General features: G+C 43.6%; 1 protein-coding gene across 1 annotated transcript in view; it reads left to right on the top strand.

The window, feature by feature from the left end:
* The window catches only part of LOC142108797 (uncharacterized), a 40,173-nt gene extending 18,687 nt beyond the window's left edge, over positions 1–21,486 (top strand). The window contains exons 4-8 of the mRNA XM_075192670.1: positions 584–705; positions 1,385–1,495; positions 3,821–3,927; positions 10,450–10,540; positions 21,195–21,486. Coding sequence (XP_075048771.1) covers positions 584–705; positions 1,385–1,495; positions 3,821–3,927; positions 10,450–10,540; positions 21,195–21,311 — 548 coding nt within the window. The 3' untranslated portion in view covers positions 21,312–21,486. The remainder of the gene's footprint in view (positions 1–583; positions 706–1,384; positions 1,496–3,820; positions 3,928–10,449; positions 10,541–21,194) is intronic.
* The last annotated feature ends 5,494 nt before the right edge of the window (positions 21,487–26,980 follow it).

The following is a 26,980-nucleotide window of genomic DNA, read 5'->3' as shown; positions in this document are numbered from 1 at the left end:
TTGTGCAATTCAAGAGGCACAGAGGGTCGTTTTACCTTTTGTAAATGACTTCCGCCGAATCTGGACAATTTGCTATTTCTCTGCTATTAAACCTATCAATCAATGGTACACCGCAGATATAAATCTAGCTCTTAAATTCCTCTTTTACAATATAGGTGGTAGATGGTTTACTAATTACATTCTTTGGCGACACCATTTGGAAGATCCAGATCTCATCATGAATTCTTGTTTTATCTACTGTTTTACCTCTTGATGACTGTTTTACAAATCCATATGGCCTAGCATGAATATTCCATTCTTAGCTTTTGCAGCTATACCATTGCTGGTCCATTGGATCTTCATTTTTTAAGTTGGATGAATACTGGGTATTGACTAGTTACATTACTCAGTCACATAGAGACAGTAAAGAACAAGCTCATTGGATATTATATATGATTTATAGGTTTACATACATGTGGAATTATGAGTATTCTACCATTCTTACTGTGTGGAGCATTATATCTTCTATCTGTGTCACTAAGCTGTAGTGTAAAACATAGTAATCTTGCACTAGTGACTTTTACTTTATTTTTTACATTTGCAGACTTTCTTTCCCATTCCTTTTCCATTGTGGAGCTCAAATTTCTCTTTCAGTACGTTTTACCAGATCTAAGTGAGAAGATACTTGTTGATGTGGGTTCAAGACTTGGTGCTGTTCTATACGCGGTAAAACATAGGTTGAGTTTTCTATTGTCCAGTTACTAAAAAATGAATAGTTGACATTATTTTTTTTTAAATACCCCAGTGAGTGACTCAAATAATTAACGGTGACCAATTCACACTGGCATTTCTTAGGGTGTTCAGTTAAATATTATTTTTGGTTAACTAATTTATGTATTACATTAGAAGAGTTACCCTTGCTTAATATGTGTTACGATGTACTATTTTTTAAAATTATTATTTTGTTCTGATTTATACTTTTTAGAGTTTACATTTTTTTAGCGGTTGCTGCAACTCTTTTTTTCGTCAAGTATAAAATTGAGCAGGTCTATAACTGAGCTGTCAGTCAAAGCCCAGCCTCAGTCAGATCAAATCAATACCTCATATGATTGTTCGTGGAGGACATTTAGGAAAATTGAATAAAAAAAGATGTTCGAAAATCATAACTAATTTCAAAAGAGATTAACATTAAACAATCTTCACTAAATTTGCAATAACTACTAAAAATGTTACATACTGGATCTTGCCTTTTTTATTTTTATTTTTTTATTTATACCAAGTTACTAGGTCAGCCATTAGACTGTGTACTCTCCTATATATAAGGAATTGACTATCTAGGATTGCATAATCTTTAGAAAAAATGATTAAAAATTGTATCATGTTTGTTTTTATTGGCTGTAATTAGGGCTATGTTTACAGTTCAGCCAGAAAATTGAAAGGAGTGGAAATCAATGCTGAGTTATGTAATCTGCAAGAGAAGATCATACAGAAGTACCAGTTCACTGACAGAATTCAGGTAGAACATGTCACATTTCGGGAGGGGTTGGGGAATTTATAGAACAAACTAATGGAACACAATGTTTGGTTGCTAAAAAATTTGTTTAGATTGATACTATATACAAAAGTGGAAGCTGCTCAAATCAATTTATAGGCCATAACAGGTGCTTGAAAGGGTGGGGTTATCCTGCAAGGAACATACACACAACATTTTTTCCCCCAGCACACTGCTATAGCCAGCAACAGATCTGCCATTTCTACTGTAGATAAAAATGCAAAAGTCTTTGTTGCACACATTTGCAAATGTATGTTTAAGCCATCCGCCACGCCAAGGCGCTTTTGCTAATAGGATGGTCCTACTCTAAACAATGAGAGTCCCATATATTTGGGCCATACATATGTGTTTTTAAATTGAGAGCCAACTTACCAAAGAGGTACCCCAGAAGCCTCCAAACAGCAATTCAGTGCCAGTACCCCCTCTCAGCTACTGACACCAACATGCCTCTCAGACAAATACAAAAGTGGAAGCTGCTCAAATCAATTTATAGGCCATTAGATTGATACTAACAATTATAAGTGTGCTTTCTCACACTGCACCTCTAGCAGTGTTCAAAAAGATGTTTCACAACCGCGTTCAACACAAGTATTAATGCAAATGGGTTTGGACGCCTAGGGGTCAATTCAATTTAGTGCGAGTTGGCTTGCACTTTATTTACACTTGCCTAATGCCAGGAGAGCTATTCAATTATGGGACCCACGATGCTCATTATGTCGTAAAATAGGGCTTGATTATTGTCATTTATGCTCTGCCAGCATTGGACGCTTATAAATGACTTGTGAGACTCTGCTGATTTGCATCTGCCCCAGAGAATGTTTTTTGTTCTACCATGTGGTTATATACTTTGTACTTCTGTGCAGGTCACAGAACCATTGCTAATTATAGTGCTTATTTATTTATTTGTGGTATTTGAAAGGGTGTTTTTAACACTCTCCAATACTGACTTTCATTTGTTCCATTTACTCTGTGTCCCTCACAGTGCCACTGAGCCTAATGAGGAACAATGAAAGACATGGATGGCTTGTCCGAAGTATAATTATATAGAAAATAAAATTCAAACTTCTTTAATCCATGTTAAAACAATAGTGACCCTATGGTAAAATATAGAGACCAGGCCTTTGCAAATAAAAGTGGGAGAGAGGAGGATGCTGGGTCCCGGGCGCCGCCGGATTGGTAAGGTTTTTTTTTTAGCTTGTTTCTCTTGCTGGCAGAGGGGGCAGAGTGAGAGAGGGCAGAGTGAGAGAGGATGCAGAGAAGGCAGAGTGACTGGATGTAGAGGGGGCAGTGTGACTGGTTGCAGAGGGGGCAGTGTGACTGGTTGCAGAGGGGGCAGTGTGACTGGTTGCAGAGGGGGCAGTGTGACTGGATGCAGAGGGGGCAGTGTGACTGGATGCAGAGGGGGCAGAGTGACTGGATGCAGAGGGGGAAGAGAGAGAGGATGCAGAGAAGGCAGAGTGACTGGATGTAGAGGGGGCAGTGTGACTGGTTGCAGAGGGGGCAGTGTGACTGGATGCAGAGGGGGCAGTGTGACTGGATGCAGAGGGGGCAGAGTGAGTGGATGCAGAGGGGGCAGAGTGAGTGGATGCAGAGGGGGCAGAGTGAGTGGATGCAGAGGGGGTGCAGAGTGAGTGGATGCAGGGGCGCAGAGTGTGTGGAGATGAAGGAGGGCGCAGAGTGTGTGGAGATGAAGGAGGGCACATTGTGAGTTGGCTGTAAATTATTCTTTGACAGAAATATCATTGAATGAAAAATATAAAAATATTATTTTCCCTTGGATTTATGCGTATTATTTTTGCATACAACTAAATAAGTATTTCTGTCCTGACCTAAATACTTATTATGTTTTTTTGACCCAACTACTTATAAAACAGGACTGCTCGGTAATTATTATGGAGGGGTGCCTTGAAAAAATTATGGAGACTCTAAGGGTGCCACGAACTGCAGAAGTTTGGGAACCACTGGCCTAGTCTCTCAACAAAGGTACGTCTTTTTTGGGAACATTCGCCAAGTGAATTCTCTGGGCAGTTCTTTCCCCCAGATATCGTCACAGGTGAGTTTTGGTGGTATATGCTGTCATTGGGCAGTGATGGTGGAGTATGCCACCAAAACTGGTCACCATCTATTATTTTGACATGGACTAATAAATCAGTGTTAATGTTTTATATAACTATCAGGCATGTTTGTCCTTTTGACAAGCCACCAATGTCCTCAGGTAGTTCTCATTAGGTGCTCTATCTGCCATTCATCTCCACAGTACCTTTTACTGAACTCTTCTTCTTCTCACAGGTGTACCATTCCGATATTTGTAGTCAACTGTCTCTTCTCCGCCATGCTGATGTAGTTGTACTAAATAACGTTTTTGAATTCTTCCTGGACAAGGAGGAACAAATAAGGTAATCTCTCCCTCTAAATTGTTTGAAATACATGCAGTGTAATAAAGCTATTTCTTTTTCATCCTATCTGGGAGACACTGCTACCATGGGGTTGTGTAAGGGGAGTGGAGTTTGGCACTTAACTAGTTAACTTTGTTAATGCCTCCTGCTGACAAACCCCTTCCCTCTTCAACCCCCCTGTAGCCTCTTCAGTTTTAGTTGGGCTCACTTATGCTAGGTAGTAATTTGTTTTTACTTAATATGTTTTATTTCACTTACATTTTTTTTTTTAATTTCCCTACAAAGGTGTGCTGTGTCCCTTCACGCAGAGCACACTCGTTTACGAAAAGATGCAGCTGTCAGACAGAGAGCCGAACGGCTCTCACTGACAGCAGACAGTTTTGTGGGGTTTTTTCAGCTCATTCTCAGTGCTGACAGGCGGCTTATAAAAGCCCCTGTCACACTGATCGTTACTAGGTTACTGGCATCATTGATCAGGGGCCTAGATCGGTTAAACTGTTTCTTAGAGGCGCCAAGGCCTTTACCCAAGAAAAAGCAACACAGACATGCTAACCCTCTTCTGTCCCTCTCTGACTCGGAGAGATCCTCAGAAGAGGATGGTGAGGTTTTAGAGGACTCTGATCCCGCACAAGTTACGGACCCAGAGAAATCTCCCAGATATCAGGGGATTAATGACCTGGTTGTAGCAGTGCGTTAGGCACTGGGACTTCTAGACCTAGAGGAAACTAGACCTACAGATCGTCTTTTTAAAAGGGTCAGAAGCCAGGCGATCCGTTTTCCTCCATCTGTGGAGTTGATAGAGATCGCAGAAGCACCCTGGAAATAACCCGATCGCAGGTTTGTTATTCCACAAAGGTACCTGGCTCTATATCCACTCCAGGAGGATGATCTAAACCGTTAGGAACAGGTCCCAAGGGTTGATATGCCAGCGGTACGGTTAGCTCACCACACCACTCTCCCTGTTCCAGGGACAGCCTCCCTGCAGGATTCCACTGACCGAAAGATAGAGGCTTTCTTAAAGTCTATCTACATGGCAGCAGGTACTTCATTTAGACCCATGTTTTCATCAGCTTTGGTGGCCAGGGCTATGGAAACATGGGCTGACCAGTTGGCTATAGGTCTGCAAAATTCAGACTTGCTTTCCCCTGCCCTTCATCTCAAGAAGGCTTCGGGGTATGTATATGAAGCTGCCCAAAATGCAGCTTCCATTTCCTCCTCTTTCCGCAACAGTAGTTGCGGCCAGGAGGATCCTATAACTGAGGTCCTGGGATGCTTACACCGAATCTAAGAAATCTTTGGAGTCTCTCCCTTATTCAGGCCGAGTGTTATTTGGGCCACAGGCCACAGGAGGCAAAAGTATCTTCCTACCGGTCAATGTCCAAAACCCTAGGACACCGAGGTTTGGCTCATTTAAACAGCCATTTCGGGGGGGGGGCTCGTCTGGTCGGAGCCAGACTCGCAGGTCCAGACCATCTGGCACCAGAGGACACTTGCACCGAGGTAGGCCTTCCTCCTCCTCCACAAATTGTCCCTCTTCCAAGCTCCCGGATAAACCGGCAGCTTGATGCCCACTCCCCTCTACTCGCGGGAGTGGGGCGACGTCTGCTTCTATTCAGAGATTAGTGGACAGAGTCTTCTGAAGCCAGTTGGAATTGCAGAATCATGATGAGAGGTTACATAATAGACCTATCAGCCTCAGCACCCTCGTCAGTTTTTGGCAACCAGCTTGCCCCGCAACCCACAAAGAAAACAGGCAATGCTTTTCTGTGTTGCCTCTCTTATTTCCGCAGGAGTCATCCGGGGAGTTCCAGAACACCAAAAGAGACAGGGTTTCTACTCCAACCTTTTTTTTGTTCTAGAAGCTGGATGGCTCCTTCCGCCCTATCTGAACCAAAAACAGTTTAACCTACACCTACAGGTGGTCAGATTTGGGATGGAATTCCTCAGGTTGGTTATCAACGGACTGGAAGCAAACAAGTTCATGGCGTTGATAGACATCAAAGACGCCTACCTCCACGTTCCGATCTGGAAGGCACATCAAGCTCTTCTCAGATTGGGACCTCAGTGGGACCTTCTCACTACCAGTTCACAGCTCTCTCATTCGGCCTTGCAACAGCACCAGGGGTGTTTACAAAAATAATGGCGCTGATGGCGGCTTGTCTTCATTCCAGAGGTGTGGATATAGTGCCCTACCTGGACGATCTACTAATCAAGGCTGCCTCTGCTCATCTGCTCGACCAGCATCTACAGCTCAGGTTCTTGGAGATGCATGGATGGCTCATAAATCGGGCCAAATCACAGTTAACCCCTTGCCAGAGAATGACTTTTCTGGGACTGATAATGGGCACTAGTAAACAGAAGGCATTCCTTCCTGAGGACAAATCACGATCCTTGCGGGACTCGACGACCCGAGTTCTGTGCTGCCGGAGACCGTCGGTGCTCCTGTGCATGCGCTTACTAGGAAAGATGGTGTCGACCTTCGAGACTCTCCCTTACGGTCGAATTTACTCTTGTTGTTTCCAGTGGGACCTCTTAAAAAAGTGGTCAGGATCCAATCAGAAGTTAGAATGCCAGTTGATTTGTTTGTAGCCACAAGGGGGACAATCCCTCAGATAGTGGATAGCCCAGAACAATTTGCTAGTAGGCAGGCCCCATGGTCTTGGATCTTAGTTTCCAAAGACACCAGCCTCCGGGGATGGGGGGCCGTGGCCCTTCATTTAAGACTTCAGGGGCTTTGGTGTACCAGGAGACCCCTCTCCCCATAAACATATTGGAACTGAAAGCCATGTTAAAGGCCTTACAGGGCTCCCAGTCCATCCTGCAGGGCCAACCGGTCCGACTGCAGTCCGACAACGCCACAGCAGTGTCATACGTCAACAGACAGGGGGGCACCAAAAGTGCAAGCAATGGAGGTAGCCACTCAGATCCTGACCTGGGCCGAAAACCATGTTCCCTCCATCTCCGCAGTCTTTATTTCAGGCATCCAGAACTGGAAAGCAGACTATCTAAGTCGGCATGCAATTCTGCCAGGGGAATGGTTTCTTCTTTCGGAGGTCTTTCAGTCTCTGGTCGTTCAATGTGGGACTTGGACCGAGACCTAATGGCATCTCGTCACAACTGAAAGGTCCTACACTTTTGCCCAAGAGCAAAGGACCCCTTGGCAGTAGCTGTTGATGTAATGACAATGTCCTGAAACTTCAGGTTAGGATACCTGTTCCCTCCCATTTCCATGATTCCCCGCATCCTTTAGAGAGTCAAGCAGGGCGGACTTCCAGTTATACTGGTGGCTCCAGCTTAGCTGCGGAGGGTCTGGTATCCAGAAATCCGGTTGATGGCGGTAGGTTCAGGCCTTTGGTTACCTCTTCGAGAAGACCTTCTTCTACAGGGACCATTCCAAAATCAGGACTTACCTCAGCTGTACTTAACGGCATGGCTGTAGAAGCCAACCTTTGGAGGTCCAGAGGGTTCTCTTCACAAGTAGTGGACATTCTCTTTAGGGCTAGAAAACCAGTCTCTGCTTGTATTTACCACCGCATCTGGCTTACCTACATTAGATGGTGTGAGAGTCGGACCTGTCACACGGCTTCATTCCGCCTCTCAATGGTTCTTGCTTTTTACTAGGATAGCCTGAATGGGGGCATTTGCCTGGGGTCTTTAAAAGTGCAGATTTCGGCTCTTTCTGTGTTTTTTTTACCATCGCCTGGCAGACATACCGGATGTCAGGACCTTCCTTCAGGGAGTCCTGCATATCCAACCTCCATATGTTCCACCCATGGCACCCTGGGCTCTTAATTTGGTTCTTAATGTGCTTCAGGGACTGCCCTTTGAACCGTTACAGACTGCGGAGTTATAATTCTTAACATGGAAGGTTGCCTTTTTACTAGCTATTGCGTCAGCTCGTAGAGTTGGGGGCTCTCTCATGTCGCGAACCATATCTTAGGTTTCACGATGATAGGGCGGATCTCAGAACAGTTGCTACCTTTCTTCCAAAAGTAGTTTCCGAGTTTCATGTTAACCAAGAAATAGTGGTTCACTGAGGAACCACAAGCTTTTGGAACAGGCTCTATGGAATTTCTGGATGTGGTCAGAACTCTCTGAATCTATGTCCACAGGACATCAAAGATTTGCCACACGGATTCTTTATTTATTTTATTTGACTTCTCAAAACGAGGATGGACGGCCTCCAAGCAATTTATTGCTAGATGGAAGGGTTAGCGGTTGTAGATATTATAGGCAGCGGGTCCACGCATTGCCATTTTAAAGTTATAAAGTGTCTGGCTTTTAAGTGACGTCAATAAGAGAGGCGGCATTACCCTCCGTCGCACTGAATATGAAGGTTGCCGAATATGGTTTGCCTGTGTTGTAGTAAGTCTGTCTTCTATATATGTCTGACTTGTCATGATCGTAATTTTTCTATAGGCATATTTGCTGTAGTTGTTATTTTACCCGGATAAACGTACCCAATCCAGTGATCCAGCTGCTCAGCTCAAACACCTAATGATCTTGTCAAATTTTGCCAAAAGCTTGATAGAATAAGCCCGATTTGAATTAATTATTGAACAATATAATTAATATGTGATCTTCATTTGTTCACATTTTAACTATATTTTTATGTTGAGGAGGCATGCAGCTTTCACCTGGAATAACTTTTTTGCTCATCATCCGTCCTGGTAGATGTTATATTTTTATTTATTTTTTTTATAGGGGGGATTAATAGGTCTTTCTCTTTTAAGCACAGTCATGTAAAAAAAATTGTGATAGTTACAGGTTTGGTGGTGCTAGTTTGCGACCTGTTCATGCCCTTGAATTTAGGATCTTCCCCCACTGGATTGAAAAGGTGTGTTGCCACAATCAGCACAGTATGGAACTCAAAGTTCAGAGAGGAGCTGTGTGTCCTGGAAAGGGAAGCTATGTCTGTTAGGAGACTGGAAACCACCAGACATAGGCTCAGCAAGGAGCTGAAAGATAGATCAGCAAAGAACCAGTGTGACACCATTGTGTGTCCTGCAAGAGGCAAAACGGTCTGAAAAGATGGTTTAATAAGAAGCTCAGTAGATGTCTCATTATATGTAAGGCTGTTGTGGTCCTGGAAGCAGGAGGTTTGAGACAGAGGGCCAGGTTAAGTCTTTAGGGTGTGTCACGGTTGGCTTAGCCCACCCACAGGCGTGGAGTCTAACAGGCAGGTGGTTTTCACCAGGAACCCCCACAAGGAGGTATGGATTTAGCGGCACCAAACCTGCAGGTCACGGTCCTGTGAGTGGGTGAACAGCAGAACGGTGTGGAGGAGCCAGGTAACACGGGTAGAAACAAATGAGGCACAAGGAGAATAGATGTCCTGTGGTACAACGAGGAAAAGCAGAGGCTGTCACAATGGTGTATCCAATGGTAATTGGTAGAGATACTGGAACAGCGGGAGTACAGCACTGGAGTATGCTGAGCACACACGGGAAAGCAGAGGTAGCTGAGGGAGAACAGCCAATGAGTCACCAAGGCAGTTGCGACTCACAGTGATAGCGGTTAGAGAACTGGAGCTGTCACGATGAAGTACATCAGAGATGGTAAAGAAGTACTAGAGCAGCAATAGTTCAGTATAGCAGGAGACTGAGAGTAAACTGACGGGGTGAAGGTAACTCGTAGTAACAGCCGATGAGTCACAGTAGTAGTAGTGGCTCTGAGTGGTGGCGGTGAGAGAACTGGAACTATCACGATGAAGTACAGTTGAGAAGGTAATATCAGTACTGGATCAGTGATAGTTCAACACAGCCGGAGACTTGAGAGCAGTCTGGAACACAGGCAAACCACAAGGAGAACAGGAACCAGAACCACAGGCTACAGGAAGCGAGTTTGAAGAACGGGCATCAGACAGGTGAATCCAGGAGGTTTAAATAGTGCTCCAGAAGTGCTTAGCCAATGAAAAAGAGGGAGCAGGTCCTGAAGTGCAATAGGCTTGCACCTGCACAGATCTGAATATAGCTGAATGAATGAAGTTAGTCTGATGCTGGAACATGGCAGTTTCCAGATAAATGAAATGCGGGTAACGGGACAGGTACTATTTGCGGGACCGAAGCGTTACAGGGTGTCTTGTCCCTGAAGAGAGAGAGAGTGACTACAGTGACTTGCGGAAAAAGGAAACCTCAGAAATTCAACTGTGGCTGCTGCATTTGAGCTACCTACAGTATGTCACAATAGACATTGTATACTGAACAGTAGGCAATATTGGGGAAAAGGGAGGTTCACATCACATTTTCATTTTTCTCCCCATGGTAAGTTTTCTGCACCTAGAGCAACCTCAGAAAATTACCCTGAAATTGAATTGACTGTTCTCCAAAGTTCAGGGCAATAGGGAACACCTTTTATGGTGGAAGTCCCCAGGAGCATTACAATGACATCACTACTTCTCCATAGTGCTTTGAACTCTTAATGCTAATGTCTGTTTTTTTTAGAATACTAATCAGGGCCAAAGTGGATTGTATCTTGTTTTGTGTTATAGTTAATTTTGTAAGTTTCTCTATTGGATTTTAGAGCCTGGATATTTATGAATGAAAACATAAGAAAAAAAGAATGCCTCATAGTGACTGTACCAAGCTTAAAAGAATCCTTCAACAAACTCCAGGTCAGTTCTATGTTTCTATATTATATTTATGAGAAAACAAGTTTAACAACCCAGTTGTTTTACATTGATCTTCACTGTTTTATTAGCCATACATAGATGTCGTTCTTTTTTATTACTTAAAGGTCCCACATCTGGCTCTACAGAATTCTATTCAGTCTCTTCTCAGGAGCGATTGTTCCTGTCCCAAAGGATCAGAAGATTCAGGGAATTTTCTCCAAACTTTATATTGTGGAGAAGCACGACATGTGTGTCTAGCTAAACTGGAACCTGAAAACCTTGAACTCCTGTCTTCGGGTGCACAGGTTCTAGAGGAATACTTAAGATCCATTACTTTAGCATGGAACACAAGAAAGTCTTGGTATCCATTGACATAAGGGACGTATATATTCTGTCCCAATTTAGGAAGGGTTACGCTGCTTTCTCAGTTTCGCCAAAAAGGTCAGGGCAGTCTTGATTTCTACTTTTTGAGTTTGAGAAGACTCACTATTGTACCTTTCCTGGCCACTCTTCCCCTCATGGCAGGAGTTGGCTTGCCTCCTGCGGGCCTCTGATTGGTTGCTGGAATACATGGGATGGGTAATTGATTCTCAGGACTCCAACCTGATTCCAGCTTAGAGCAGGGCATTTCTGGGTCTCCTATTCGATACCAGGATTAAAGTTTTTTTCTTGCCGTGTCCAGGATTCTGTCTTTCACTTTACTAGTGGAGCAGGTTGTAAACCTTAGAAGGCCATCGGTACTTCTCTGCATTTCGTTCATGGAAGATTAGGTCTCCACATCCAAAGCAGAAAAATAGTCCATTTTCACTTTTGGATCTTTATAGTTAGATATCTTAAAGATGTGGTGATAGTTCAATCTAACATTGGCTTCTAGGCTCATTAAATGATCATCACAGACTCATTTGCCTTCTCTGTGGTGTTTGTGCGCAGGCCTTCTTCCATTGGACCTTTGTGTCAAAGCACTTAAGTCTTCTAGGTTGGGGAGCTGTACCCTTACTTCTTTATTTCTGAGACTTGATCCCTGAAGAAAGCGAGTCTCCCCATCCATGTGCTGAGGATCAGTGCTTCGGTGCACAAATTGACAGGGCCCAGCAGTGCTATACTACTCTGTATTCATTCGGATGATTTCATGGCCTTGGTATATTTCTAGAATTTTCATGGGCATTGTAGTCATCTTTGTGATCGTGAAATCTAGAAGACAGTTATCCAGACTAGATGGTCAATGTCTGCTAAGACTTATCACAGGGGGTAATATATATGTGTCAGTTTTTTTCTATTTTTCTGTCTACGAGATGTCTTGGTAGGGGCCTTAGACTATGTTTGCTTGGGGTTCAGGTCTTGGCCATGTCTTTTTAATTTCATAAGCAGTTGGCCCTTATTTGTAGAAGCACGTCTTACTGGGAGTTTCATATTCTACCTCTTTAGTTCCGCCAACAGTTCCATGGGACCTTACCTTTTTCATTCTTTTTTTCATCTTTCTGATTTTTGACTTGGGGAAACAATTTTGCTTCTTGCAATGCATTTAGCTGGAAAGGTTCAGAGTTTGGAGTGCTATAAGGCTCATATAATTTCTCTTTTTCTTTACATAGTTTTGTGGTTTGGGTACTATGCATTCCTCTTATGCTCAGATTGTGGCTGGTTTCTTCTAACTCAGGTGGCCATTAGCCCTTCTCTGAAGTAAAGGAGAGGATTGGAATCTGGATAACCAGTGATTAGCACAGATCTCCTTCCTGCAGGTAGTCCAAGCATGGAAAATTTCCATGGACAGGACGCTCCATAAGTTGGTCTTTTATTTTTCTTCCAATGTCCAGGAAGGAATTTGGCCAGCAATGAATCCATCTTTTTCCAGGTTTTTTTTGCTCACCAGTTCTGGGTGCGCATCCTGGTTGGAGGGGCATGGGTCCTTGGCGGATCAGCTATGCCAGGCAGCTACCTGGTCCTCTATCCTGGTTTGTGTTCGGCTTACCATTTTCAGGTTTTGAGTTCATAGAGATTAGCTTTAGACATAGTGTTTTGTGCACAGCTTGGTCTGTGTGTACCTTCCCCTAAGGGAAGCTTTGGATCGTCCCCAAGGTAGCAGTGTTCCCCAGATAGGATGCAATACTAAAGAGGATTAGTGAAAAGAGGATTTTTGTAATTACAGTTAAATCCATCTTTCCAAAGCCATCTGGGGGCACTGCACTATCACCCTTTGCGCTCCATGTTCAGTTAATTTGTTGTTGTTTTTTAACTGTGCCGTGAGGCAAGTTCTTTGGCTAGCTTACAAGTGCATTACCTAGGAACTCTGTGTGTGTTTGTATTGTATTCTCTACCTTATCCTTTTGAGGCTTTGCAAGTTTTGAACTGATAAACTGTGGAGTTGGGAGAGGGTAGAAGCTGCAGTCTTCAGAATATTAAACCTTAAGTGCCTATCTTTTGCACCTTCATCTCAACCCCAAGGTAGCAGTGTCCCCCAGATAGATTTGAAGAAATTGATTTAATGCTTAGTACAAAAATCCTCTTTTCACTAAAGCCAATACAGACTTATGAAGATAAGTCCCATCCTCAGGTTGATTATTTTGTGATATCTATGTGCCAGCAATATTGCAGTCACTCTAGAGAAAGCTAGAAGGATCATCAGAACGTGTAGTACATTTGTAAGGCCTATCACAATGTCTAACAGGCAAGTTCTTGGGCCAGCTTACAAGTGCAATACCTAGGAACTCCGTGATTGATTCAAGCCCATATCTGTATGCTTGATGTCTGTAAGGCTAGGTACAATTTTATGACCGACGTGTTATCTCAAACCATTGTTCCTATGACTGAAAGTACAATCAGTCTGATGATTCATGCATATACACAGCCACGATTTACCTTAAGGTCTGTGCTCTTCATGTGGTCCTTCATCTGGTCCTCTAGTCTTCAGAGAATTACAGAATAATATTCATTCATTCATTATTGTCACACTGATTAAAACTGCCTTGTTATAGCTATCCACATGTCCTAACGAATTTTGTTAGCTTCTGTGACTCAAGCAAAAATTCTGTCTCAAACGAACAAATGAATTAATCCTTCTACATCACTCTCTACATTCATTCACCAGGACATTCATCGCTAGCATTGGCTGAAAAGAGCCCGACTTTGTAAACTCTACATGATCACTACATTGGTGATTGATCAGAGAATATTAAACAGTACGACTGACCAAATGACATGATGATCGGCACTTTGGGACGACTTTAGATAATCGTGTCACTATACACACTCACACGATATCTGACCAAACGGTTTTTCGTGCAATCATCTGGCCAGCGTGTATCTAGCCTAAGACAAAAAGTAGAAGTGATGTCAGAGTCAACGTAAAGCAAGCCAAATCCAAGTCTAGCGGCTGAGAAAGTAATTCTCTTAATTGTCTAGATCTTTGCTATGTTCGTCTCAACCTTTTCTTCTATTACAAGATTGCTCAAGTGCCTCTAAGGTGATGGAAGTATGCTACTGTATTAACGTTATGAAGTGAGATACAAATAGCTGGTTCCAAGCCTCTAAAGATGAGGTGTATGCCAAAATGAGTTCTAGGTTAGTTTATCGCATTACTGGACACTTGTGTTTAGGGGACCTAGGATGCCATGTGATCATTAGTGTTGAAAGCCAAACTTGTGAGAGCCTTAGCCCACTCTGATTCTATTAGTAGATCCAAGGAGAAGATACCTTTGCCCAAAGCCATGTGTGAAACAATCATCAGCATGCTGGCCATTTTGACTTTTGGAGGAGCCAAATGAGCCCCTGCATGGAAAACAGGTACTGCAAGAGGAGCCTACTTGAACAGGTCATAGTTAAAACTGACGCCGGTCATAGACAGGATTTTACATGACTATTAGAGCAAAATTAACTTGAGATAGCTGTTACAACACTTTTAGACATGTAGTAATAAGAACACTACATCTTAATCAATGTGCTAATGTGAACTGCCAAATGGAGTTAACAAAAGTATACTTTGTTTAACAGGAAAATGAAAATAGGAAAGAAGAAAAAAGTATGTGATGGTTGCCTTGTGTTGTTGAGCTGCTTGTTTTTCCTCAAGTCACACTGAAGCCTCTGTGCTGTGTAGGATAGAGAGTCGCCGAAAGCATTCCTGCACTGACCCTATTAAAATGCGACTGCTGATGCATTCATAGGGAAACACTGAGGTTACAGGGCTTTATATCAATGAAACACTACCAAGTTCTGTACTGTACATGTAGGTGCCTTACCCATCATACTAGGGTAACTGCTTGTCAGTGTGGACACTGCTGCCATAAATAGTGATGACATACATTTTTAGCAATTTGGTTCAATAATTGCTTTCAGAGTCCTTTTCCCTAGGAACAGGCACGTATCAAGGGTGCACTTGTCACCCCTACTTTATAACATAAATGTTGAGTCTTTGGTCACTTTGATATGGAGTTTAACCATGTTTGAAAAAAAATCTGCTCTGGAGATATGATCCTCTACTTGGCTATTAATAGCTCCATTTCCAACATGTATTCCATGGACACTTTGATTTCCATCTCCCATTGGAGGGTTGACTTCCAGATTTCGTTATGTACTATTGGGTTCATCAGTAGGGATGATTTAATACTGATTATAGGTGCACAATTCTGAGCCACATTAACCGATCAGAAAATCACTTTTATCTATTAATTTTAGATGTGTGATTGGGTATGCTTAAGTCCTTTCAGCCACTAAGGGAGTTTGGAGTGCCCAATAACCAGGCCCGGCGCTCCCATTAGGCAACCTTAGGCAGTTGCCTAGGGCGCCGGGACCAGCAGGGTGCCGCTGGCTAGATTTTCAAATCTAGTCAGCGGCTTGGGAGAGAAGTGCAGCGGCAGCGGGGTGCCGCCGCTGTTTTTCACTGTCCGCCGTCCTCTTCATTCCGATGCGCCAGGGCTGGCCGGCGCATCTCACACATGATCGCTGACAGTCTCTACCTGGCTGCGCCTGTGTGCAGTATCACACTGTCTGTCAGTGACAGATAAATAAAATAATTATGCCAATAAAATAATTATTTTATCCATCATAATTTTTAAATCAAAGATAGACCATGAAGTGCCAAATAATAGTCATTTTTGTGTGAGAACCCCGGGAAGGAGGGGGGGGGGGGGGGGGGCGGTAGGCTGAAAGTTTGCTTAGGGCGCCTACAGACCTTGCACCGGCCCTGCCAATAACTACCATTTTATTTATTTTTTTGGCTTAGAAAGTTTTTATAAAATTTATAAAAAAATGAACGGAAGTGTTCAGAAAAAGAAAAGGGAAGGGGGTAAGACACTAAATTGGGGAAGGGGGTACATAGTGGGTGTGGAACACAGCAATAGGTCATAAAATACAAGTTTAGATAAGTGGTCACATCTCTAAAATATTTTAGTATGTTATAACAAAAGAAGAAACAAGAAGACAAAGCAAAATTTTCCCTTGTGTAATCTGTGTGTTTACCCAAGCCTCTAAACATAGCAATGGGACTCTCTCGCCTGACTAATGTCTATGAGCTTAAGGGAATATCGTTATTGTTCTGTTGAGAAGCTCATGTTTGAGCTCCCTCTCCCTTGGTCATGTAGATGTGCCAAGCACACCATTTTACTAGTGGAGAGGCAGCTGCCGTAGAGTAATGCATTCCTAGGGTTTCCATTTGGAAACTGAAATTTATTTTGGAGATAATCTTTGACAGTGGTGGTGGGAGAGGTTGTTTCCATTCCTTGGCAATAGCAGCTCTAGTTGCTATAAGGACCTGGCCAGTCACATATCTGTCCCATTGTGGGATTGAAGCTGGGTAATGGTGCAGAAGGGCCAATTCAGCGGATGTGTGGACCCGGGTGATGGAAGATTGCGTGAGTACATTAAATACCTCACTCCACAGGGGCTGTATAGTAAAGGACATGACCAAAACATGTGGAAGATATCTCCTCTTTCTCAACAGTTGCGCCAACATGTCTGGCATGTAGAGGACCACATCTTATGCAGCTTTTCCAGGGTAGCATACATTCTATTTAGGAGCTTCACCAGCATTTCAGTGTGTTTGAGACATTTAGACATTTTAAAGGAGTTCTTAAAAATACACTCCCAGTTCATACAATGTCAACTTCCCTCTCTCTGTTATTTACCTGTAAAATTCAATAAAATGTTTATTCAAATTTTTTTTAAAAAATACTCTCCCAGTCCTCTCCTATACAATTCCCATTGGAATTGTATTTTAGACTTTGGTGGGTCTGTTTGTGTTATCAAAATATTGTACCAAGTAGTTATGCTTGCTCTATTGCTTCCCTTCCTTAATTAAGTGTGATACAATGCTGGAGGGGGTCTTATTAATAAGTCTTTTAGTGGCGGTGTTGCTAAGCAATGCTGGAGCTGTAAATATTTGTAAAAGTCCCCTCTAGGCAATTGATATAGGTCGGTAAGGTAAGTAAAGGAGAAAAGCATGCTGGATTCAAATAGGTGTCCCAGTGCCAGGATTCCTCTAGCTACCCATCCTGAAAGATTTAAGTCTACAATCTGTTTTGCTACTGCCTCTATTGAGACATTTGCTGTGGGGTGTACAGATTCCTTGGTATCACTACATAGACGGTCCCATACCGTTAAGACATCTCTAGTGAGAACAGGCAGGTTGTCGGCATAGGGTCTCCAGTCTCTAGACACCCATAAGTGGTCTACCAGGGGGAATTCTGGATTGTATTTTCTTAGATTGGGAAGGGCTAGTCCCCTCCTATAGTTTCCTTCGAGTCATACGTTGCAGTGCAATGCGTGGAGCTTTAGCTCTCTCTATATATATATATGACTTCATGATGGTTATTAGTTTACTCATCAGGCGTGCAGGAAGGCGGAACGGCAGCATGCGGAACAAGTACATCAGCTTCGGAAGGAGCATCATCTTGAATGCTGAAATTCTGCCCAACCAGGAGATCTTGTAGCACATCCATGAGGTTGTTAATATCAAAAGTTTGTGACGAAGTAGGGAAAAGTGTTTATCTATTACTTTGTCTAAGTATGGGGTAATCTGGATACCAAGATATGGTAGTTCAGTAGATTTCCATGTATAATTAAATTTGTCTTTCAAACTCTGCAGTCTCTCTCTGTAAAAATGTTAATTGGGAGTGCCTCTGTCTTAGAGGTACTAAGCTTATATATAGAGACTCTACTAAATTGAGACAATATACTACTGATCACTGGCAAAGTGGTCTCCGGGTCTGTGATAAACAGCGTGACATCATTGGCAAATAAACATAATTTTTGTGACACTCCCCCCAAAACCAATTCCCCACACCTCCGCACAAGCCTCACCCATGCGGTCAATGGTTCTATTGCCAGGAGGTATATGAGGGGGACAGAGAGCACCCCTGGCAGGTATCATTGGAGATTTGAAAGTTTGAGGAAAGAAACCTGTCGCTGAATATTTGCAGGGATGACTTAAGGTACAGTGCCAGTATAGCTCTCAAAATTTCTCCTGCAAACCCAAACCTTTCAAGAACCTTTGCCAATGGAGTCTGTTGAACGCTTTTCCAGTGTCTAATGAGGACAGGAGCATAGCTTCCATAGCTTCTTTAGTTTTATGGATCTGCTCTATAAGATGAAAGATACACCTTGAATTACCTGGAGCCTGCCTGCCTACGACAAAACCCACTTGATCCGGATAGATAAACTTGGGAATAACAGAGGAAAGCATGTTAGCGATAAGCTTCGTAAAGATTTTAAAGTCTGTATTTAAGAAGGCTACGGGCCGATAGTTTTTACAATCTGTGGGATCTTTTCCAGGCTTTGGGATTAATATAATGTAAGATTCCAACATTTTGGGTGGGAAACTTCCTGACTCTGTGTCAGCATTGTCAAGTTGCTCTAGTATGGGTATCAATTCATCTTGAAAGGAGATAAAAAAAAAATTAAGCCATCTGGGCCCAGCGCCTTATCTTTGGGAAGCTGTTTGACAACCTGAGGAATTTCTTCCTGGGACACTCAACTCCTCCCTAGTGAAGGGATCCATTGAAGGGAGGGAAAGTTCCTTCAAAAAGGAGGAGACATTTTTTAGGAGCCATATTGGCATCTATAAAATGTTATAGATTTCGCAATTAGAGATTTCAAGAAGACTGGTTCGGTTTGTTCAATACAGGCTAAGCGTAATTAGACTTGTTCTGGGCATAGGGTCTCGTGTGATGCAGATAATGATTTCTGTTGGACCTGATCAACACATATAGAGCATGTATCTAAATGGTAAGGGCATTAGCTCTTATGTATCATGGGCTAACTGTACCTTGCCGGAGAGTAGAAGGTGCATGCAGGTGGCAGCTAAAATTGCATCTTATGGTGGAGGTATTGTTACTTGAGCTGTTACCACCAGGTTAGGCAGAAACTAATATGGAGTTTTATAAGTTAACACCAATCAGTCTCAGTTCCTCTCTTTCCCATACATTAAAGGACTAATTGGTGGCTCTGTATTTTGGTATGACAAACTTATTTTGAGGTAGGCGACCACCCTCCGCGTCTAACTCCCTCTCCTGTCGCCCCAGCTCCGGCGGTCAATGATGTCCGGCCAGCGGTAACCAGAAGTTTACCTGATCCGTCTGCTCGGCACTTCCATTTTTCAGAGAGTGGCATCCGAGCTTGCTGATTGTTCCAGGGGGGCCTACGGCTGTGCCGTATATCAGGGAAGTATTGGGGGGAAGTAGGATAGTGAGCTTAAGGGGTTTAACTTTTGAATCGACTGAAGGTGGAGATGCCGAAACACCCATCCTCTAGGCTAACCTCTCTCCCACTGGCAACAGGGTCTGGAGCCACTCACCGAGGGACCTTGAAAGCAAGGGGGACGATCATACCTTTCGTGTCTTCTGAGTGTTATTTTCGTCGACCGCCCGCACTATGGTGATTAGGCTTCAGATCTCCATTCCAGGATTGCTTGACCACTCCGGGGAGTAGGTCATACTTGCCAACTCTCACGTCATTATGTGTCTGCCTTTTTCGTCAAGGAGGGCGGGGCCAAAATCATGCCCCTCTCCCGGAAGCTTTTGAGCCCCGATGGCCGTAGATGAAGGAACAGCAAGAGGAGAGCAATCAAAAACTCTGTCTTGCTAGTATGGCTTTCAAGCCACGACCTCAATAACTACCATTTTACATACCTACAAATAAGTTATGCGGTGACTGCAGTTTCTTAGTAACTTACTTTGCTGATCCTGAAGTTTTGCAAAATGCCAGGCTTAGGGTCTGATTTAGAGTTTGATGCATTTGCATGTCACATATAATTTTTCGCAGTGCACATGTGCACAAATTGCACACTATTTTTAGTTGCACATAGATAACACTTGTAGCCCCTAGCACTCTCGAGAGATGGATAATGCACGTTCATGTGCAAGTGCAGCTCTGTGGGGCCTGGAGACGCAAGTTAACCACACACCACTGAGCTGTGCACATGTTTAGTGTTACAGTTGCATCTAAAATATGTATTTTGTAGGTGTATCTTCTACCTACATAAAGTAGATGCAGATTTTTTTAAATCCACTTCTTGTTTTGTTTGCATGTGTTTCCTAAGAAACCTAATCCACAGCGTGATTTTTCTAGCCAGCTGTTTGATTTTTGACTTTGTTGTGCTGGGTCAGGGAGGGACTTGCAGCACTATCCACAATGTTGGAAGTACTCTAAAGAAAAGTGGTTAAAAAAATCCTGTTTTTAATCGAAAAATATCCCATAAAACACATGCAAAAGAAACCCATATCCTATTGAGGCCGAGTGCACACACAAAACGTATCTGCTCTAGAAGAGCTGAGACAAGCTGCATAGATATGCATAAAGCTTTAGAATTAGATTAAAAATGATGCCACATTGCAGCACTTCTATGCACAAATGGCTCCCGATGTCCTTGGAATACCTGTTTTCTGGGAGACTTGCCTACCAGACAGAATTGGTTTTGGTTGATATACAGCCTGCAGGGGTGGGGGAGAGATTACACCCCTGCGGAATTCACTCCTGTCATCCATGTTGAATGGGGCGTCATGCATTTCAATATGTTTTTTCTTATATTATCTACACAGGTTTTTCTTTTCCATAATTTGTAGTCATTAAGTTCCTCTTCATCTGTGATCTTTTGTAGATGCTGTTATTTTTTAATAGCATATGGCTGAATACTCCTGCTATTGTCACGAAACAGCGTGGCATCTCTCAAAGGGGACAATAGAGGTGAAGTCATAAGAGAAGAAAGAGGAGGAGACTCTGAGAAATGTATTTGCTTGTAGAGAAGCTAAAACAGAGTCTAAAGAGGATGAAATAGGATTGTGTTCTTAAACATTTGGACTATAGGAAGAGTTTCTTCCTGATTAGATTAGGGAAATACAACCATAATAGTTTGAATGCTGGAATGGATAACCAGGCAGATCAAATATATTAAAAACACAGAAATACATAAAGTCCAAAAGACCAGAGCCTTAGCAATAAATAACTTGCTCTTTGAGAATTTGTACGAGCTCAAAATATTTTGCCTGGCCTTACAGGTTTGGGATACTCTTTAGTAAGTCTATGTCAAACAGTGGCACTATCCCAGTAACCTTACATGGTCACAAAGCAGAAAAAAATATATATATTGTAGTATGATACTTTAATGTTGAATTGTTCTTTACAGTAAATACATTAAGCCAAGTTCACAAAGATATTTATGTGTTTTTATTCACAGATAAATATACAACTAGATCAATGGGTGGAAGAAATTGAGCTGGACCCAGATATCTTCTTAGGATCAGAGACTGATCAGGAGGCTCTTAGTGAAATTCATTTGTACAGAGTTCTATAGAAGAACCTCAAGCAGTGTTTTTTGTGTGTTTTTTTCTAACACTTTCAACTTACTCTTCATCACAGTGAACTGTAAATCTTGATCCTCTTGAAAATGCGTATGTCATCACGTGACCATCAGACACCTCTCAGAACTGAATCTATTTTTCAATAATAAACAGATAATTAAAAATGTATTTTCTTAACATTTTAAGCTATATATTTTTGCATTTGACTTTGCTAATGTCACTCACCGGAGTGTGAGTGCCTCCACTCTGGTACGTGGTTCTCCATCTTTCCCGCTCACACCTGTGTGGAACCGCGGCCGTCCGCCATCCTGTTGCACTGGGCATGCGCAGGTCCCTTTAACAACTACACCTGACCACTAATGTGATTGATGGATCAATCACCCCTCCCTACTTAATGCACCTGCAGCCTTAGGTAGTTGCCTGATCTTGAAGTCTCACTCCCAGTGAACTTCTATAGGTGAGTGCAGTTTCCAAACTGCTTCCAGCTCTACTCCTGTGTGCAGTTTCCAAACTGCTTCCAGCTCTACTCCTGTGTGCAGTTTCCAAGCTGCTTCCAGCTCTACTCCTGTGTGCAGTTTCCAAACTGCTTCCAGCTCTACTCCTGTGTGCAGTTTCCAAGCTGCTTCCAGCTCTACTCATGTGTGCAGTTTCCAAACTGCTTCCAGCTCTACTCCTGTGTGCAGTTTCCAAACTGCTTCCAGCTCTACTCGTGCTTCAGCTTCCACGCTGCTCCCTGCTCAACTCAGCGGCGGTTCCCATACCGCTACAACGCTTCACTTCTCAGCTGATTCCGGATCTACACAACTGGGTATGCTCTACTGACTATTGCCTATTGCTCGCATACCAGTTGTATCCATTGTTGTTTGCTGCACAGAGTACAAGTACCCATATAGACTGTGTTACTGCATTGCTTCATTTAGGACAAGCTTTCACTCAAGCTACGATATCTCCTCACGCTACTACTTAGCGTTATTGTGCATATCTGCTGTGACCAGCTTCTCCTCCCTGCAAGGCATCTACTCCATACAGACTATTCATTGTGCCTTCCATCTCTGCCTCACAAGACATTGCTCTACTCACGCTGTTTCCATACAGCCACAGTTTGCATTTCAACTTCACTCTCCTACACCTGGACAAGTGCTCATTCCTTCTCACAGCAGTGGTACAACTTGCTGCACACAGACCACTGACTTCCCTGCTACCTACCTACCCGCACCTGGACAAGTCCTCCTATCACAGCGGTGGTACAACTTGCTATACGCAGACCACTGACTCTCCTATTACCTACCTACACCTGGACCAGACTGCTCACCATAGCGGTGGTACAACTTGCTGAACGCAGACCACCGACTACCCTGCTTCCTACCTGCACCAGTACTATTCTTCCCATCACTGCAGTGGTACAACTTGCTGTACGCAGACCACTGACTCCTCCTCTACCTACCATCACCTATCCACGTCCACTCCTCGTGTCTACATTATCTTCAGCCTCCAGTTTACTGCTCCAAGTCGCTGACTTTCCTCTAACCATAGCTGCAAGTCGCTGACTTCCTCAGACTATCTCTACTCTCCTGCTGTTGGGTCGCTCCAATCATTCACCTGCCTGCTTTGAGGTGCGTGCTATAACCCCGCCTCTCTAGCAGAGTTCCATCTGGTGAAACTCGGGTAAGCAACTCCTAGTGCCCGTGACAGCTAAACAGGCAATTTTTTTTCCATGTTTTCCACTTCTCAGCACCAGAAAAAAAATCTTAGCTGCAATAATACATAATTTCGTATAACTCTTGAAAATACCTAAGAGGACATTCTAACACTCTGAAACCTTAGACAATTTTCAGAGTATTGCTGTAAATATTTATTGGTGCAATTCTTCTAAGCATATTCATCTTTACATTCTAACTATAAATATATATTTTTCTACCCCAACACATCTGAGTTATTTTTAGTATCAGGATTAGAGATGTTCACTGACCCCCGTGTGCTGGTTTTGGTTTTGGATCTGGATTAACTTTGTGTTTTGGTTTTGGATCCCAATTTTTTTCTAAAATCCCTATTTGTTTTTTTGCTAAAATCACATATTTTTGCTTTTTTCCCCCCTACATTATTATTAACCACAATAACACTACTTTCAAGTCATTTGCAGTCAATTTTGACCACCTCACAGGTCACAATATTATTTTCATACACTTTCAAACAAAGACTGCAGCGACCAGGCTGGATGCTAAGCGACAGAGCAATTACACAAACACATGGCAGTCCATAGCACATCTAGGAAACATTGCCACACAGCAGTGGCAGAAAAGAAAAGTGGTGCAAGATGGAATTGTCCTTGGGCCCTCCCACCCTTATGTAAGATATTGAAAAGGATATGTACAGTTTAACAAAGCAAACACGCCAGCGACAAGCATTGCCACTTTTGTCGCTAAAGAGCTTGGTTTGTTAGGGCCCCAACAAAACAAGCTAACAGTGGGCTTAAAGCACCTAAGCAAACAGTGCTGTTAATGAACTCTACTGTGGCAAGTCATGCACCAGTGCAAGCAGTTCTTGCCAGTGATAAGAAGAAGGCCATTGTCATGCCTGGGCATAAGACCAAGAAATCCACCTCTTATGTGTGGAATTATTTTTACACAACAGTTGTCTAGCCATTTGTAGCATTGTAAAGCCGCAGTCAGTAGAGGTAGGGATCTTAACCATCTAGGAACCTCATCCATGTTACACCATTTGAAGCTAGTTCATGGAAAGCTTTTGTGAAAATCAGAAACTTATGCTAAAAAATAACAAGAAGCAGTCCAGCATCAGCTACCTCCCTTCTCTCAGCTAGACCCCAGCACCTGCAATCTACACCCCCAACACCTTGAACTTGTTACCGGACTGGTCTATCCCCATCTACTTTCCTAGCTACACGGTACAACAACTCTTTATGCCAGGTCACACTCCCCACCTCCATTCCTGAAAGGCTGCTGCCAGACTGGCGCTTCATGCCTTCCAGCAAGGGATCGGAGAGCTGAGCTGCCCTGATATGTTCCCTGCGGCCCCCACTATCGTCTTATTCAGGAAACTCTGCAAGGGGGTCTGTTGGGGTTACTAGGTCAAAGTGGGGTCAGTCAAAGAGAGGTCACTGTGGTCAGCTATACTCACCGCTGGAGCTGGCATACTGCTAGGGACAGGTGCATCACCAGGCACCACCACAAGATCAGGTTGGCAGGAGACAACATCCTCTGCTTTGCTAGGGGACGTTGTCTTTCCAGAGGCAAAGAGCTGGCTTTTTCCTGAAGAAATAGCAGCTGTGGTCTTTTCCTCTGGGCTGGGTTGTGCAGGTGTAGATCCTGAAGAGTGTAGTTGGGCAGCTTGGCTCCGGGTAATAGAGTTGAGAAATGTGGTCACAATTCCACCCCCAACATCATTGCCCAAGATCAAATCGGTTTGGGAGGCCATCCATAACGGTAACATCTCGCAACTCCTGGCCATCTCCCCAGTCCAGATACACCCTTGCGACAGGCACTTCCATCTCCAGTCCATCTGCCACAGTAACTTTGGCATTGCGATCCTGCAATACTGCAGCAGAATCAATAAGATGGAGGCTTATTGATCCTGCTGTTATGGAGGCCCCTGAATCTCTCAGTCCTTCTCCCTGCAGGGGTCCCAATTGGACAGGCTGCAGGTTTCTCCACGTTTTTGGGGGGTCTTTTGAAAACACAGGTGACTCTTCCATCCATGTCACCTTCAGACACGCCACAATCCGTTGGGCTGGCAGGGGTGGAAACAGTCTCTAATGGCTCACATTTACCAGTAAAGCAAGTCAACCGGGCCCCAGGATTCAGATTAGGGCCACAAGCCTGGGGTGCTGGGGCTGTGGGACAGTGTTAGTGGTCGCGGCGGCCGCGGGCACCACTGTGACTCTCTGGGTTCCCCTGCTGGTGTCCAGGCCATCGCTATGACGACCGGGACGTCACTTCCTTTTTCTGCTCCCCGGTTGCCTGGGCAACAACCGGGATGCTCCAGGCTCCCTGTCGCAGCGCCCGGCCAGCTGGTTAACAGGCGGGTGCGCGCGCACAGGGCTCTTTAGGTTTTTTAATTAGGAGGCAGTCTTATGTTTGGTCTGATTATTATGCAGCTGAGCACTGCATTACTATTGGCCACCAGCACTACTTCCATTAGGCTGAACCTGGGGTTACTGTGAGGATTTCTCCTGATTGACTCCTAGGACTATTTAAGGCAGTGAGGACTGAGCCTCACTGCCGGTTATAGCATCCTGTCAGTATTGCTGCCTGCTCCTGTACTATTGTCTGGTGTTGAACCAGAGATTGATTACCCGTGTATGACCTTTGCCTGTCCCTGGATTCTGAACCTGTGCTAGTGACCCTGACCAATTGCCTGTCCCTGGATTCTGAACGTCTGTCACACGCCGGTCCCATAGCTAGGTGCTGGCGTTGTGACTTGCCCTTTAAGAACTATGTTGGTGCTTGCTTTTACTTCAGAGTCACTACCTTTCCATAGGTGTTTCTTGTTATGTTGATTGGGACCTCCTTCCGAAGTCTATTGGTCCCAGAGGACTATTTCAATCTCCCGTGATCATGGACTCATTGCCTGATCCTCCTGTTACTCACACTGCTGTGGGTTCTGGCTGCATATCTGACTTTCTGTTTATCTCCTGGATACTATCGGTTGCCGAAGTTACCTGTCATCATTGCTCTCCATAGGCTCCGCTGTATGCCAGTTCGTGGTTCATCTACAAGCTGAAGTTACTTGTCGTTGTTCATCTGCACACAGAACTATTCGTGAGTTGTCTGCTACACCTGCGCTCATATTAATTGGCTCAAGCACCACTCTACTCGGCTGTCTATGTTGCGGTATTCTATATTGAACTACAATCAAGTTTACAATCTTGTCATCTGTGGTTCTATGTCCGGCACGGCTATTATTACTCTGCTGATTATTATTGCTGGACTGTTAATATGAATATATTGCCAAGCCGGGAGCCATTTCCTCAACTCAAGTTGTGTGCATTATCAGCTGTTGTCTATTGGTGATGAACTCACGCTTACCTGTTAACCGGATCATCTGTGACCTGTAGTTCCACGCTCAGTTTGGATTTTGTTTATCACACTGCTACTTCTAGGCAACCAGTTATATCCAAGTTCTTGGACAACATATAACGTTTTCTGTTCCGCTAATATGAACTATTGTGATACCTATAACCACCTGCTAAAGTGAATCATATTATCTGTTTGGATCAGCCAAGTCTACATACTACTCTCATTGGACTTTTAGCTGTATCAGTGGTTCACCTTCATCTTCTGTGTGTTTCGTGTAGGATCCAAGTGTTCTAATTACCATCTCAGCGTTGAACTGTTATATTGCCTATTTCTCATGCTGTTGCCATTGGTTACCAACTGAAGTAACTTCCGTGATTATTACTGTATTTTATGAACTGCCGTGTGCTCAGCTCTGCCGAGTTATACATACCTTTTATTACTACTGCTGTTGTACCATCTATTAATATACCAAGTTGCAACACTACCATCATCGTTTGTGTTATTGTTCTCTGTGATGCTCTTAAGTTAAGAACTTCAACTTCCATCGTGTTCTGTCTCCACCACCCTCTACTATCACCATCTAAGTAGAGGCTGGGGATCCATAATTATTCATAGCCGTGACAGTAAGA

Source organism: Mixophyes fleayi, chromosome 12 (genome assembly GCF_038048845.1).
Source record: "Mixophyes fleayi isolate aMixFle1 chromosome 12, aMixFle1.hap1, whole genome shotgun sequence".
NCBI lineage: Eukaryota > Metazoa > Chordata > Amphibia > Anura > Limnodynastidae > Mixophyes > Mixophyes fleayi.
This window is presented reverse-complemented; position numbering and strand designations above follow the sequence as displayed.